At 39.1% G+C, this 14,520-nt stretch overlaps 1 protein-coding gene across 1 annotated transcript; it reads left to right on the forward strand.

Moving 5' to 3' along the window:
• The first annotated feature begins 184 nt into the window (after positions 1 to 184).
• Positions 185 to 13,664, forward strand: rassf8b (Ras association domain family member 8b). Its single transcript, XM_051892108.1, has 5 exons — positions 185 to 493; positions 7,923 to 8,105; positions 8,909 to 9,807; positions 10,925 to 11,054; positions 11,177 to 13,664. The coding sequence occupies exons 2-5, from the start codon at positions 7,994 to 7,996 to the stop codon at positions 11,296 to 11,298; spliced, it is 1,263 nt and encodes a 420-aa protein (XP_051748068.1). The 5' UTR covers positions 185 to 493; positions 7,923 to 7,993; the 3' UTR covers positions 11,299 to 13,664.
• The last annotated feature ends 856 nt before the right edge of the window (positions 13,665 to 14,520 follow it).

Here is a 14,520-nt window from a genome sequence, read left to right on the forward strand (position 1 = left end):
GGAAGTGATCATTCACATTATGTTGAATGCACTAATTAACAAATATATAGCCTATCATTTGATGAATGACTTAATGAAAGATGTAAAAGCGTTAACAATTCTACAGACAGAGTTTGCCAAATAACCCCTTAATGTGCTGTACATGCAGTGTGTGTGTGAGACTGAGCACACTTGTTCAGTGCGGGCTGTGCAGCTTTAAAGTGCTTCTCCATGATGCCTTGCGGTGTCCCGCTCGCGCTCACTGTATTTACTCGCGTGAGAGCAGAGCAGAGCTGCTGCTGCTGCTGATGTAACGGGCCACACTGAACTTCAGCGAGCGGACCCTCCTAACGGACCTGGACCGGACGGCATTTACTGACATCAAATGAAAGGAGTGTTTACGATACATTGAAGGAAAAGCCAGCTCATCTGATTAAATCTCGGTTCTGCTTTGGGGAAGCGAAGTGGACCCGGACTGAGGATTTTGGCGGTCTGGGACTGAAGACACACGCAGGTACGGAAATCATTTTAAATAAACGTCTCCGCACTGTGTTTTGGACCGTCGGGGAAGCCCGAGAGAAGGGCGACGTGTATCGAATGTGTTTTCATGAGGAACCTTTAAATAGTTGTGACGGGACGCGTTACATGAACGCGCAGGAGAACCGACGCATGACACGAGACTGCGTGCAGTCAATGTCAGATCTTTTATCAGCAGCCCAGATCAACTGATATGCGTTTTAACGGGTTAAATGACAGTACGATGGTCAGTGTTTTCCATCAGATCAGCAGCAGGCCTGCTGCCCCACACACCACTGCATCCCATAAACACTAATTACTACTTTTAAGCCGAGGCTTTATATTAACTTTCATTAATGAGTGATTATTAGACATTATAAAGATGTCACAATGACTGTCTCTGAGCATCTATAAGGTTTTGAATCAGATTATGTTTTGAAGCTGTTTAATGGTAGGGTCCATTGTCAGTTACCCTATTTAATATGACAACATGCCCCTCGATTATGTATCTTCATATAGCCTACCATAAGGTATGTGCCTATACAGAAATTGCGGTAACACTTTACAATAATGTTCATTAGTTAACATGAACTAATAATGAACTGCACTTATACAGTATTTATTAATCTTTGTTAATGTTAATTTCAGCATTTACTAATACATTATTAAAATCTTGTTGACATTAGTTAATGCACTGTGAACTAACATGAACAAACAATGAACAACTGTTTTTTCATTAACATTAACAGGATTAGTAAATACAGTGACAAATGTATTGCTCGTGGTTAGTTCATGTTAGTTAATACATTAACTAATGTTTAACTAATGAACCTTATTGTAAAGTGTTACGAAATTGCTTTTCACTGGAGTAAAAGTCCGTCAAATAGCCACAGAGTATCACTGGTAATGTTTATTAAATTAAGTAGTTAGTGTACGTTGCAGTATGAATCCCTATTTAATGACTTTTCTAATTATTGAAATGTATGACTTGTTTAATGAGAGTTAACCTGAAAATGAAAACTCTGTCATCATTTATTCATCATTATTCACCTTATTTTTAATGCCAAAGAAAGCTGTTTTCTGTGAAAGTTTGAGACTTCTAAATCATTAGACGCTATATGTAAATAACTAAAAGAATGTGTATGAATCCGATAATAAATTAGAATAATATAATAACAAATACTAGTTTGCAATAACAGAGTTTTTGTACAGCTAAAACATCTACAAGCAGCTGACTTTAAAATGGCCGCACCCATTCTTATGTTAAAAAATAAGGTGGATAGTAAATGATGACAGAATTTTCATTTTTGATTTAACTATTTAAGCATTAAATGATGTCACTTAATGATTTATTATTTGAAGTTATGACTGTGATCAAACTATGACCTCAAACGACTCAGGATCCAGCACCTTCAAAGTTATATATACATACGGTCATATAAACTGTAAAGTTATATGCACTCTTATTAATAGATAGGAATGTTTATATTAAGGTGGCTTGATTACATAAACCGACCATCAGAACTTGCACAAGAATATACAGTATATACAAACTGTTGCCAGTTTGTGATTAAGGTAATGTGCTTTTCAGCAGGTTTGAATTTTTTGAAGTTCATCAACATAAGATTTACATTTTCTACATGTCCACTCTTGCTAAAATTTGACCCTTTTCATGCTTCAGCCCCCAAACTTCATTTAGAGAGCTTGTTTGCTTAAAGACACTTTGGGTGTGTGCGAAACCAAAGGATGCCTTCATATTAAAACAGTTAGGGAAAAAGGTCCTATACCACACTCCAAAGGCACCATAAAGTCACGTCTGATCTGTAACAAATTCAAATGAGCTTTAACGATAACCATGTGAATATTTAATAACTATGTTGCGAAACTGAATCATAAGTTGACTTTTATTTTGTACATTTTTTTTTGTATGAACTAATGTACCACTGCTTCAGTTGCAGCAGGCAGCGCAAGACCCATCAAAAATAGACCAGATGGAGTCATCTTAGCAGACAGGATATTGTGCAAACATTGGATTTGTATGTGCATTTTTTCAGACACCACCTTCCTCTGCCTCACTCACTCGTAGATCTGTTTACACATGCCTCATTCATAGAACTGACTCACTCACAACCAATTACAAGTGCCTCAGCCTCTTATTACACAATCTTATATGACAACAGCTGGCTCATCAAACACCCACTGATCAGATCCGCTGATCGTGGATTGCTGTACATGAGAGTGCTAAATAACTCCAGCGCACAACCTACCAGAGGAAGAGAGAAGAAGTGAAGGAAAGCTGAGGAGAGCAGAAGGCGGAGTAACAGTACAGATGTAGTGAGATGGAACTGTACATGTAATATCATGAATAAATGCATGGCATTGCAGATCAGGATCTGAGTAGGCTGCAGAAGGCTGTTCTATTCTTTTGATGGGTTAGTAGAAAGACAAGATCTGCAACCACAGATTTCCACAAAACTGGAGCATCCCCAAAGTTCTAGACATTATATATATATATATATATATATATACGCCGAAAATGTTTGGTCTGTGCTTACAGTATGTGTGTAATCACAGGACTGTGTGAATGAAGTTTAGAGTTTAACGACACTCTCAAAAACTATAGATAATTAAAATATCCCTGCTGGAGTATTTTTGCTGGTTTCTAATAAGAGTGTCACAGGTCACAGACAGTTCGCTTCCCTCTTTTGAACCCACACTGACCAACTCAAGGAAATGAAGGGATTTGTCTGCTGTGCAAGAGGAAAACAATGACGGAGAAACAGAGAAAATCGCCTTTTGTTCTCTGGTTTCTTTGTTTTCTTAATGGCACATTGCATTCATTAACCAGTATTTATTTCACTAATCAACTAATTAGTGGTTCTTGCTAATGCATTGCTATTATTATTGCTCAAAGTTAGAGTTGGTTGTTTTTCCAAACCCTTAAAGGGTTAGTTCACCCAAAAATGAAAATTCTGTCATTAATTACTCAAACTCATGTCGTTCCACACCCGTAAGACCTTTGTTCATCTTCGGAACACAAATTAAGATATTTTTGGTAAAATCCGATGGCTCAGTGAGGCCTGCATTGCCAGCAAGATAATTAACACTTTCAGATGCCCAGAAAGCTACTAAAGACATATTTAAAACAGTTCATGTGACTACAGTGGTTCAACCTTAATATTATGAAGCGACAAGAATACTTTTTGTGCACAAAAAAACTAAATAACGACTTTATTCAAAAATATCTAGTGATGAGAGATTTCAAAACGCTGCTTCATGAAGCGTCGAAGCTTTACGAATCTTTTGTTTCGAATCAATGGTTCGGAGCACGTATCAAACTGCCAAAGTCACGTGATTTCAGTAAAATGAGGCTTCGTTGCGTCATAAGTGTTTCAAAATTTCAATGGTTCACCACTGGGGTCGTGACTTTGGCAGTTTGATTCACGCTCCAAACCACTGGTTCGAAACAAAAGATTCGTAAAGCTTCGAAGCTTCATGAGGCAGTGTTTTGAGATCGCCCATCACTAGATATTGTTGAATAAAGTCGTTATTTAGTTTTTTTTGGCGCACAGAAAGTAATCTCGTCGCTTCATAACATTAAGGTTGAACCACTGTAGTCACATGAACTGTTTTGAATATGTCTTTAGTAGCTTTCTGGGCATCTGAAAGTGTTAATTATCTTGCTGGCAATGCAGGCCTCACTGAGCCATCGGATTTTATCAAAAATATCTTAATTTGTGTTCCGAAGATGAACGAAGGTCTTACGAGTGTGGAATGACATGAGAGTGAGTAATAAATGACATAATTTTCATTTTTGGGTGAACTAACCCTTTAACCTTAAAGCCAAAAGTATACTCTGGCTTTTGCATATCTGCTATACAGTGCATATGAGGTAAATGTCATATCTAAGGGTCAGGATATCATACAGACTTAAAGATGGATTACATTGAAATCAACCAGAATACCCTAGAAACACAAAAACCACTCCAAACACTTTTGCAACCATACAGCAGTGCATTGACAACAACTACAACACCCTGGCATTATGGTGCACTCTAAAAATGCTGGATTGTTTGGGTCAAATATGGACAAACCCAACCGTTGGTTTGAATTTTTACATTTTTAAAACCAATGGTTCGGGTTTGTATATATTTGACCCAAACGTGAGCTGAAACAACCCAGTATTTTTTCGAGTGTGGTGAGTTTTTTTTTTGTTGTTGTTTTTTTTTACAGCCAAGCATTCAGAAAATATAAAAATCTAGTTTTGACTTTGAGTGCCCATGCGATGGCAAAGTGCAGTGACTCTCAAAACATTTGAAGAAAACATCTCACAAAGTGTTTTCCTGCTCAAACATAGTTCTCATATAATTTAACAATGAATAACAAATGAGGATTGAAATAAGATTGAGCTCTCTCTTGCCTAAAAGCGGAATTTTAATTTTGTTTAAATATCGCTAATTAAACTTTGTGTTGAACTGCATGCAGGGTAAGCGTATGTCCAGCATCCCCTCCCCCACATTGTGTGTGATAGAGCCATTTACTGTGATGTATTCCTCAGACTAAAGTTACTTTGAGTTAATGAATCTTACTTGGGGTTTCTCATCCTTAACAGAGGCTGTACTGACAAACAATTTTATTTTAAATGGTTTCAATTCAGTGTCTGTTCGTGACTCACTGGTGCGTTGTTCAGCTGTGAACCCCTGACAGGACATAGCTATACAGTGGGACACGGACAAAAGTTAAAATAAAGAGATTGTTCCTTAATTGCTGGTGTTTGTTAGTTCCCAAGCCGGTCACAGCCGGCCATGTGAGAGATTCACAAAACTGCAAAAGCATCACCATGGAGATGGATTGTTTGTGTCCAGTCATGCTGTGAGGCCTGCAGGGGTGGGCGTCTCTCCAGCGGACCTTTGTGTTTGCCTGGACCCTTGTTAGAAAACCCCACTACAGTCCAAACATACCGTTCCTGAGGAGGTTTTCACGTGCTGTATATAAAACTCCAAGAATCACAGCAACTGAAATACTAGTCAGTGGAACAAGCTTTCATCTCAAATGACATCTTTAAAAAAAAACATTTTAAAGGACCGAGACAAAATGATACAAAAGAAAAGCATATTAAAAGGACTGTACTGCCAACACTCACAGCTTTGTTTTCATTCGTGTCAGCTTAAATATGACAGCAACACTGACTAGTTTTATAAACATTTGACTGTTATATTCAACAGAGTTAGTAAAGCGAGAATGGATGAACAACATTGACTTGACAGAGCATGTGAGAACGCAGCATGCTGAGACCGTTACACCCGACAGGGTTACTGTTGGATCCAGCCATATGTGCTATACTGATCTGTGTTTATGGACGTCAGACATGTGAGCCGACTGGAATGTGAGTTTAGGCGCTTTACGTCTCCTTTAGAGACTGTCTTGGCTGCACCTTACAGGGAAGGTGCCGCCAAATCCTTGAGTTTGTTAAATTTAGCCCCAGGTCGCGAAGCCAAAGCTAGTCTGGCGCAGATGCCTGTATCACTCATGTATATACAGTTAAACACACATTCTGCAGCTGACACATAATACTGTTGGGGGTAGGGCCTTTAACACTGTGGTTGAAACATAAATGAAAACACCACATAACTGTATGCTGCTTTGCTAAACTGGTGGGACTGAACTTTGTATTAACAAGCCCATGAGAGATATCTGAAGCACAAGTGAATGAATACGTTACGTACCTTCTTGGCCCGATGTCTCTGCCCATGAGAGACTGATTAAAATATTATGTCAGAGTATCAAAACACATACCAGGACAGAATTAAAACTAGATGAGACTAGATGTGAGTGGTACTTGCCCATGCAAAAACTTGGGATGTTGTGGGTGGTAGCTAAGATTTTAAGTGCATTTCAAGGTGGTTGCTAGGGTGTTCCTTGTGGTTGCTATAGGTGGTTGCTTACTGGGCCAAGTCAAAAGAGCCCAACCCTCTAAGTCTCTATGATGTTATTGCTTGAATCCCTCATTCAGTTTGGGATTATTTTGGATTTTTTTTATTGTCTTATTGTGAACTGTTCAGAGCTGGTAATTTCTAATCAAATTGTCATAACTCAATCTTTAATTGAAACGATAGATTTCTCTTTGGCGCATATCAATCATTTAGTTCTCTTAAACTGCGCACCTTACAATCGACTGTAAGTTCACGTTCAGATCTGCCTCCATTTAATCAACATTTTTTCTTTTTTGATAATCGGATGTAGGTACTTTTTACATGCTGGAATTTAATATTTGGGGTTAGGGGTTTGCTGCAGCTGTATTTGTGTAGTGTTGACATACTGATCGCACTATGCTGGCACGGGTATCCATCATAAATATCAGCTGGGTGTGAGATGGCATATCAAGATATTGCCCACTGCACATCAGCAGAGGCCACTTCAGATTTCAGCAGCCCAAACACTCAGAGACAGACAGAATGTCTCTTCACAACACACACACTGAAAGACTTATTACCTGTCAAGGGTATACAGCTCATCTCACTTATCCTTTATGAGTGTGTCTCATGGGAGTGGGCACCATCTATAGTGTTCACACAGGCCTGTTTGGACCAGTTCTTCAGCTTGAGCGGTTCACAGCTAAATAAATCACTCTCATCACTCAGTGCTATACTGCCACAGAAGAGGACAGGCATCAGTTTAGGAGTAGACCAATGCTTTCCTTACCAATGATTTGCCATAAACAAAACTCGCACAACATTGCACAAATAACAAAGAAGATGGAACAAATCTGAATTAGGAAGTTTTAAGCATATATTATCTATGGTGTTTGCGTTAACATGCTTTGTTTTAATTAATTTTTTAATGCAGCGGTCTTAAATGTTAGTTCACCCAAAAATGAAATTTCTGTCATTAATTACTCACCCTCATGTCGTTCCACACCTCGTTCATCTTTGGAACACAAGTTATCTTTTGAAAGCCGAGAGGTTTATTTTAGGATCTTATAACTAGTTGCTTATTAGCATGCATATTACTAGAATATTGGCTGTTTATTAGTAATTATTAAGCACATATTAATGCCTTATACATCTACATTCTTAATCCTACCCAATACCTAAACTTAACAATTAACTTACTAACTATTAATAAGCAGTAAATTAGGAGTTCATTGAGGGAAAAGTCATAGTTAATAGTGAAGACATGTTCCCTATACTAAAGTATTACCTTGATTTGCAAGCTGAGAGTAAAACTTAGCACTTCAGCACCCAAACCCTCTGTCTACAATGGGAACAAAAGATATTATCTGCCAGACTTACACTATTGAGTATATTAAAGAATCAACTGTTACTGTTATTGAAGATGGTTCTAGTGACAGTGAGGGAGTGTTTATGGTTAAATCATTTCTTAAATAAGTGGAATCACCACAAACATTTCTTTTGTCTAACGCACAGTGATAAGGGCAGCATGCAGACCAGAGAGCTCGTAACGGGTGTCTGCAGAAGTGAGGAATGACATCATCCAGATGAGAGGCATGGAGCTGAAGGTATGGGTGGATGGAGTGCAGCGTATCGTCTGTGGGGTCACAGAGGTCACCACATGTCAAGAGGTTGTGATCGCTTTGGCCCAAGCAATAGGTGAGACACTAAATTTGTTTGTGAATAACTTGTAAATGTACCACAATGGCACCATTTTTAAAAGAAATCCTTTCCCAGTTATTGTATGTTCCCTTCCAAGCTCCTGCCTCCTTTGTTCCTCCTTTCCTCTGTTTTTCACACAACATAACACTATGGTTGTCTCCTTGACAACAAGCCCTCATAGAGATCAGAGATTGGAGGAGTGAAAAGCAGTATTGTCCCTTCTAGTCTTAGAGTTCGACCCTATCACCCTACACTGGAAAAAATTGAGACTGTGTCTTATTCCATTATTTCATGAATAAGTGCAATCTCTGTTCCACTGAGGCGCCTGGTGAATGTCAGATGAATTTCCTTTGGAAAGTTAAATCTTTGTGTCACCATGTTTTTAGAGATTTAGAGCTTCTCTGTTTAGCCATAGACCGTTTGATTACAAGTTAAAGTGTGCAGTTTTTTGTATATTAAAATACCTTCTCCTATCCCAGCTTAATATACAAAGACAACTAAATGTAAGCCATTCATAGGCTGATTTCCCTAGAGTGTAAAGACTGTGGATGTTTAAATGCTGTGTTTGTTTAAACATCCCAATTCAGCCCAACACTGTAACACAGGCTCAACCAATGGGGGAAATATTGGAAACATGTTTGAATACAATAATTCTGTTTGCAATTCATATTGGTGATGCTACTGGTGCGGAAATTACACACTTTATCTTGAACTGAAACTAGAAGTTACAGTTGGCAGATACAGAGAAAATGTATCAGTATTTGAAAAATCATTGATAATTTAAAAGTATTGTATTGCAGGGCGGACTGGTCGCTACACGCTAATTGAAAAATGGCGCGAGACAGAGAGGCACCTGGCACCCCATGAGAATCCTGTGGTTTCTCTGAATAAGTGGGGTCAGTATGCTAGTGATGTGCAGTTAGTGCTTCAACGTACAGGCCCTTCTCTGAGCGAGCGCCCCACTTCGGAAACCTCTGCAAGAGCCCCTGAGCGCAGCCTATACCGCCAAAGTCTCCCTCCAATGGCAAAGCTCCGGCCCACAGCCAATGATCGTTCCCTCAAACGCCGTGAACCAAAACGCAAGTCCCTCACTTTCACCGGTGGTGCCAAGGGGTTGCGTGACATCTTCGGGAAGAGTCGTGAGGGTGAGACCAAGCAGAGAGCAGTGAACACAAACCGCAGCAGCACACCAGCACCTCAACAGGAGCTGTCCCGCCTGGTGCAGTTGCAGAAAGACAAGCTGCGCGTCCTAGAGCAGAAACTGCAACGCTGTGAGAGTGAGTTGCAGCAGCAATTGACGGAGGAAGAAGAAGAGGAGTTGGTCGAACTAGAGCAGCAGGTCCGCAGGAATGAGGCGGAGATGAAGGAGCATGAATTCTGGGAGAATGAGCTGCAGATTGAGCAGGACAACGAGAGGCAACTGCGCGAGCAGCTGCAGGAACTGCGTAGCCGTGTACAAGAGTGCGAGGAGCAGCTGGGAGAGTACCTGGCTCGTATTCAGTGCATGGAGGCAGGACTGGAGGCAGAGCGCCTACAACAAGAGCTGATGGAGACGCGACTAGCGGATGAAATGGAGGTACGGTCACGACTGGACAAGGCTCGTACCGAGCTGGACATGCAGGTGCAGCAGGCTGCAAGACTGGAGAGCAGCTGCAGAGCTGTGGAGCTCTCGCTTGGGCAGTCAAACATTAGGCTACAGGTGAGATCACCTAAAGGAAGATAACAATTCACTTACACTAACAGTTAAAAGCCTGATTGCTGACTTTCTGATTGAGGTTGCTTTCACACTAGAGCTTTTGGGGTGGACAGAGTCCATTTGACATCAGCAGGGTTAATTTGGTTGGTGTGAAAGTGTCCAAACTCGGGTGCACAACAGTAAACCAAATCCCTATGTTGCAAGTATGGATCGCAGTTGGTATGAAAGCAATATGTCCTAAATCGCAGAAGTGATTCGCAGCTGATAAATTGGGGAGCATGCAAAGATGAAATTGTGGATTTTTCTTTTTCAGAGATGTATTTGTCATATCTGAGGGGTGCCCAGTCCTGCTCCTGGAGGACCAATATCCTGCAGAGTTTAGCTCAAATCCTAACACATATGAACCAGTTAATCAAGATCTTCAGGATCACTAGAAACTTTCAGGCAAGTGTATTAAGGCAGGTTGGAGCTAAACTCTGCAGCTCATTGGCCCTCCGGGAGCAGGATAGGACATCTCTATCACAGCTGCTTATCTCCTCGGTGAGCAGTTCACTGAGTCTTTGCATCTCTTGCAGTGCATCAGTGGCAGATGAACTCAAGTGCCTTTCTGTGCGTATAAAGTTTTGGTAGTTAATCCAAAGTGCTCATACTAAGTGTGACAACAGCCTCTGAGGCAAAGTACTAATGAATAGCAAAACAATCATGACCAGTACATGCAGTAGAAGCATGGCTCTGCTGAATCCTAGTGAGCTACAGCTGCTTTGTTTTGGACTCTTTGGCCTTAAGTTCCAACAATGCGACTAATCGGCTTTGCAGAATTTTAGGGAGCAGGGTGGGGGTGGAGGGTAGTGGTCACAGATGTTATGTAAAAGATCTTTGCCAGAGCTTACAGATGAAGTGAAGGAGTAGGATATGTTCTAGTACAGTTTACATAACACAGATACACTTGTATTTTGAGCACTAAATTCTCTCTGGACTATCTTGGTAACAAATGAGATGGATGTCTTTTAGAGCACACTCTTTTGGCTTCCTTCTTTTTTAAAAAGTGTGGGTAAGGGTATAAGGAAAAACATTTCTATTTTAGATGTTAGATTCTTTAACTTTTAATTATTTGATTTAGGAGAGAGAGCAGGAGCTGGAACAGTTAACTAAGGAGCTGAGGCAGGTAAACCTTCAACAGTTTATTCAACAGACTGGCACCAAAGTAACAGTTCTACCAGCAGACCCCAATGAGGAGGAAGCTAACACAGGTACAAACACTGAAATATTCTGTTCTTTTCTTAGTTTTTGTAAATCAAATGTAACCTACCTATAATGTGTCAACTGTAAAGTATACTCTTTAAAGTAAAGTCCCTCTTTGTTTTGTCTGTAGAGTCAGAAAATCAGTCTGGATCTCTGAAGCGGCTTGGATCAACCCGACAACTTCCCGCTGACCTACGAGTTCTGCAGAGCCCCCTGAACACAACCTTTAACCCTGAAGGCATCTATGTCTGATTTTGCACTGGCATCAACATCTAAACGCAGTCCGCATTTCCCACATGACTCCGCATCACTCTGATTCTCTGGCCAGATCACACTCCCTGGAAATATAGGGGTATCTGTTGTTCACTCTACAGAAAATAAGCAGTGAGCATGTTCGCAGTTAAGATTCCTTCCTCTTGATGGCTGTTTGACTAATCCAACCCAATCAGTGCTTTCTCCAAATCCTACAAAGACATCTACAGCTGAATGTAAGCTCACTTTCTCTGGACCCAAAACGCAGTAAGGCTTTGAACACGTATTGAACAAGGCAACTACTAAACTCATACAGAAAAAGAGACAGAATACATGCTGCCTAAGCCTACGTTCAACCCATCGACCTTCTTGTGCAAGTTAGATTCATTTCTAGAATGTTTCTGAATCTCCAGGTAAACCTCACACTCAATGCGATATGCAAGCAGCAGGAATTTTAGGGAGATGCAAAGAGATCGTTGAGGATGATAAATTATGCAGTTTATATTTTATGGCTCATAGTTGTGATGAAAGCTTATAGAAAGAGGTGGGGTTTCACCTTAGTTTGCACTTTATTGGCCAAAACATCTGCTGTGGAATTTTACAAAAATCTTAAAAGCTGAAGAATCATTTTCTGCGTTTGATCGCACTAATCAGGAAAAGGTGCATGCGATATTTTAAAATAGTGTGAGGGTGAGTAAGAGAGGTGTTTTTGCATGAAAGCAGCTTGTGACAAGTGAAATTTGTTACCTTTTAAAACGAAGCAACCTGATTTTGCGCTGAACAGCTTAATTTAAAAAAAGCAGCCTTTTAAATTATGCAAGTACAGAACAATGTAGTTACGCACAAGTCATTCTAATGACTGGTCTAAATCAATGTGTTCTGCCAGTGAACCTTTTTGGCCAATAAATGCATTTTATTTCTGACACTGAATATTTAGTTTTATTTTTTATTTAGCTGATCTCACTAAAATACTATCCACATACTAGCAAAAATCACACTAGTTGCATATATTTTAAACTAAACTTTAGAGTTTTTACTAGTTTTCAGAACTATATTTTATTTCAGATCAAACCAAAGTGTTCTGGATGTCATGAATGTAGAGATTTGTAATTGTGCGTATGTGCAAAGGGAAGCAGCTCCAAAAATATTTTGTTGATGAAATTTTTTTTTTTTTTTGTGAATGTTTAACTGTAGTAGCACCTGCTTCCCTTAAAACCACATTCACACAGATGCAGAATGACTACATTTATTTTTACATTTATTATGGACATAAGCAAGGAGCTCTTGGAAGTGTGTACAAGGAATTGCTCATTTAGATTTGCTGTAGTAGCTTCTGGATTTGTTTTGATATTTTTGTAAACTAATCAAACTGATTCAATTTTATTTTATTTTTTCAAAAAACACTATTTTGGCATTAATGTTGTATTTTAACGTGATGTTCATAGATGACTAAATTGTTTTTTTCTCTTTTGGTTTAAAGCCTTGCACATCATGTTAAGGTATATACGTTCAAAACAAAATCCATCTGCTTCTACATTTGGATATTTTATTTTTGGAGCAGTTGTATGTTGATTTCACACAGAACTGGTGCTCATATGACCTGCAAAAGAGCATTCGGGTGTCTGAATGCTGCATGACTTGAAGAACCATCTCTGTGTGACAAGGGGAATGTTTGAGACGCATGCCTTTATAAAAAAAAAAAAAAAAAATAGCAATGTGTAAATAGCATATAGCAACATATCAATAAGTAGCAAAGATGACTATTTTTAAAAATTGCACAAAACTCTCTTAACAGCTAAAATAAACTAAATGTTTTTATTTTTAGCATTGTTAGGCTGCATGCACTGATGTTCAGTTTTAACCTTGTGTGAGAGGCCTGAGGATTCACCTATGGCACTTAATACAGGTATAATACTTAACGGGGTTTTATTAAGGTGTAACATGGACTGTGCTAAATGCCCGTATAAATATCTGTGCAATTGTAACAGGCTTGAGGTTTGGGACTGATGTGTGTGCATTAAAAATTAACGGTGTGTATTCTATCACCTGCTGCTATGCACACAGGTGTAACTAAAATAACAGTTGATAGTTCAGATCAAATGGCATCATGGTTTGATATCTCTGGATCATAAGTTTTGACCTTTAATGCAGTACCAAAATCCCTTTGGGCAACTTCACTTCTATTCAGCTCTATTTTTAACAAATTATGTTAATTATGTCGTTTCATTCTTGAGAAGTGTCAAATGCCTGGAAAACACATTGAAATGATTTATGGTGACATGTTTATTGAGCAGCATAAACTATTTATGCCATCAGTGGAAAAGGTGCAGTAACATTGTAAAATACAAAATAAATTTAGAATAGAGCATTGCTGTTTATTGTGTCTTTTTTTGGTTGTAGTCAACAACCTAGAACTTGTGTTATTTATGTGTGTGTTTAGCGTAATTATTACACAGCCGGTCAATCACGGTATTCTGTGGTGAGATATTTTTGTATAATGACCATGAAACTTTACAACTGACCATTGTCCCAGACAACCAATTTCCGAAGTCGCGATGTAACAGAAGTAGGGACAGATCCTTTCTTCCATATTGTCCGAGTGAAGTAAATTATTAAAGGGGTGGTTGATTATGAGTTCACTTTTTTTTTAACTTTAGTTAGTGTGTAATGTTGCTGTTAGAGCACAAACATCTGCAAAGTTACGATGCTCAAAGTTGAAAGCAAAGCGAGATATTTTCTTTTAAAGAATTCTCTGTTTAAGGACTACAACAAACGGCTGGTAGGGACTACAACAAGCTTTTTCCCAGGGTTGGTGACATCACTAACCCTAAAAATTTACATAAACCCTGCCCCAGAGAACACGCAACAAAGGGGTGAGGCGATGTTATTGCAATACAGTACATATCACAAATGCAATAGCGTATCATAAAAGCAAGATGGCAACATAAGTTATAACCGTAATTAAACGAAACTATACCTGTTCTATCTTCATGCAACATATATTCTCTGTCTCTGTAGGATCTTAAAACAGTTCCCACACGAGCGATTTAAAGATTATCATGACAGAATATGCTAATCAATGACTTTAAGATATCCCACATCAGCTACATAAATTAAGCAACTAACCATTCAGAAATGTCCTGTTGCATTCTACATGTTGTCACTTCTTCTTGAGTCTCTCCATCATTGTCCAACTTCGGTTTGAACATAAAAGGCTGAACA

This window comes from Ctenopharyngodon idella, chromosome 4 (genome assembly GCF_019924925.1).
Source record: "Ctenopharyngodon idella isolate HZGC_01 chromosome 4, HZGC01, whole genome shotgun sequence".
Classification (NCBI taxonomy): domain Eukaryota; kingdom Metazoa; phylum Chordata; class Actinopteri; order Cypriniformes; family Xenocyprididae; genus Ctenopharyngodon; species Ctenopharyngodon idella.

Excerpts from the sequence above, each read along its gene's own strand:
- rassf8b (XM_051892108.1), top strand. The coding sequence starts at position 7,994 with ATGAGAGGCATGGAGCTGAAGGTATGGGTGGATGGAGTGCAGCGTATC. Across the intron at positions 8,106-8,908 it reads CGCTTTGGCCCAAGCAATAG|GGCGGACTGGTCGCTACACG; the intron begins GTGAGACACTAA and ends ATTGTATTGCAG. Across the intron at positions 11,055-11,176 it reads TGAGGAGGAAGCTAACACAG|AGTCAGAAAATCAGTCTGGA; the intron begins GTACAAACACTG and ends TTTTGTCTGTAG.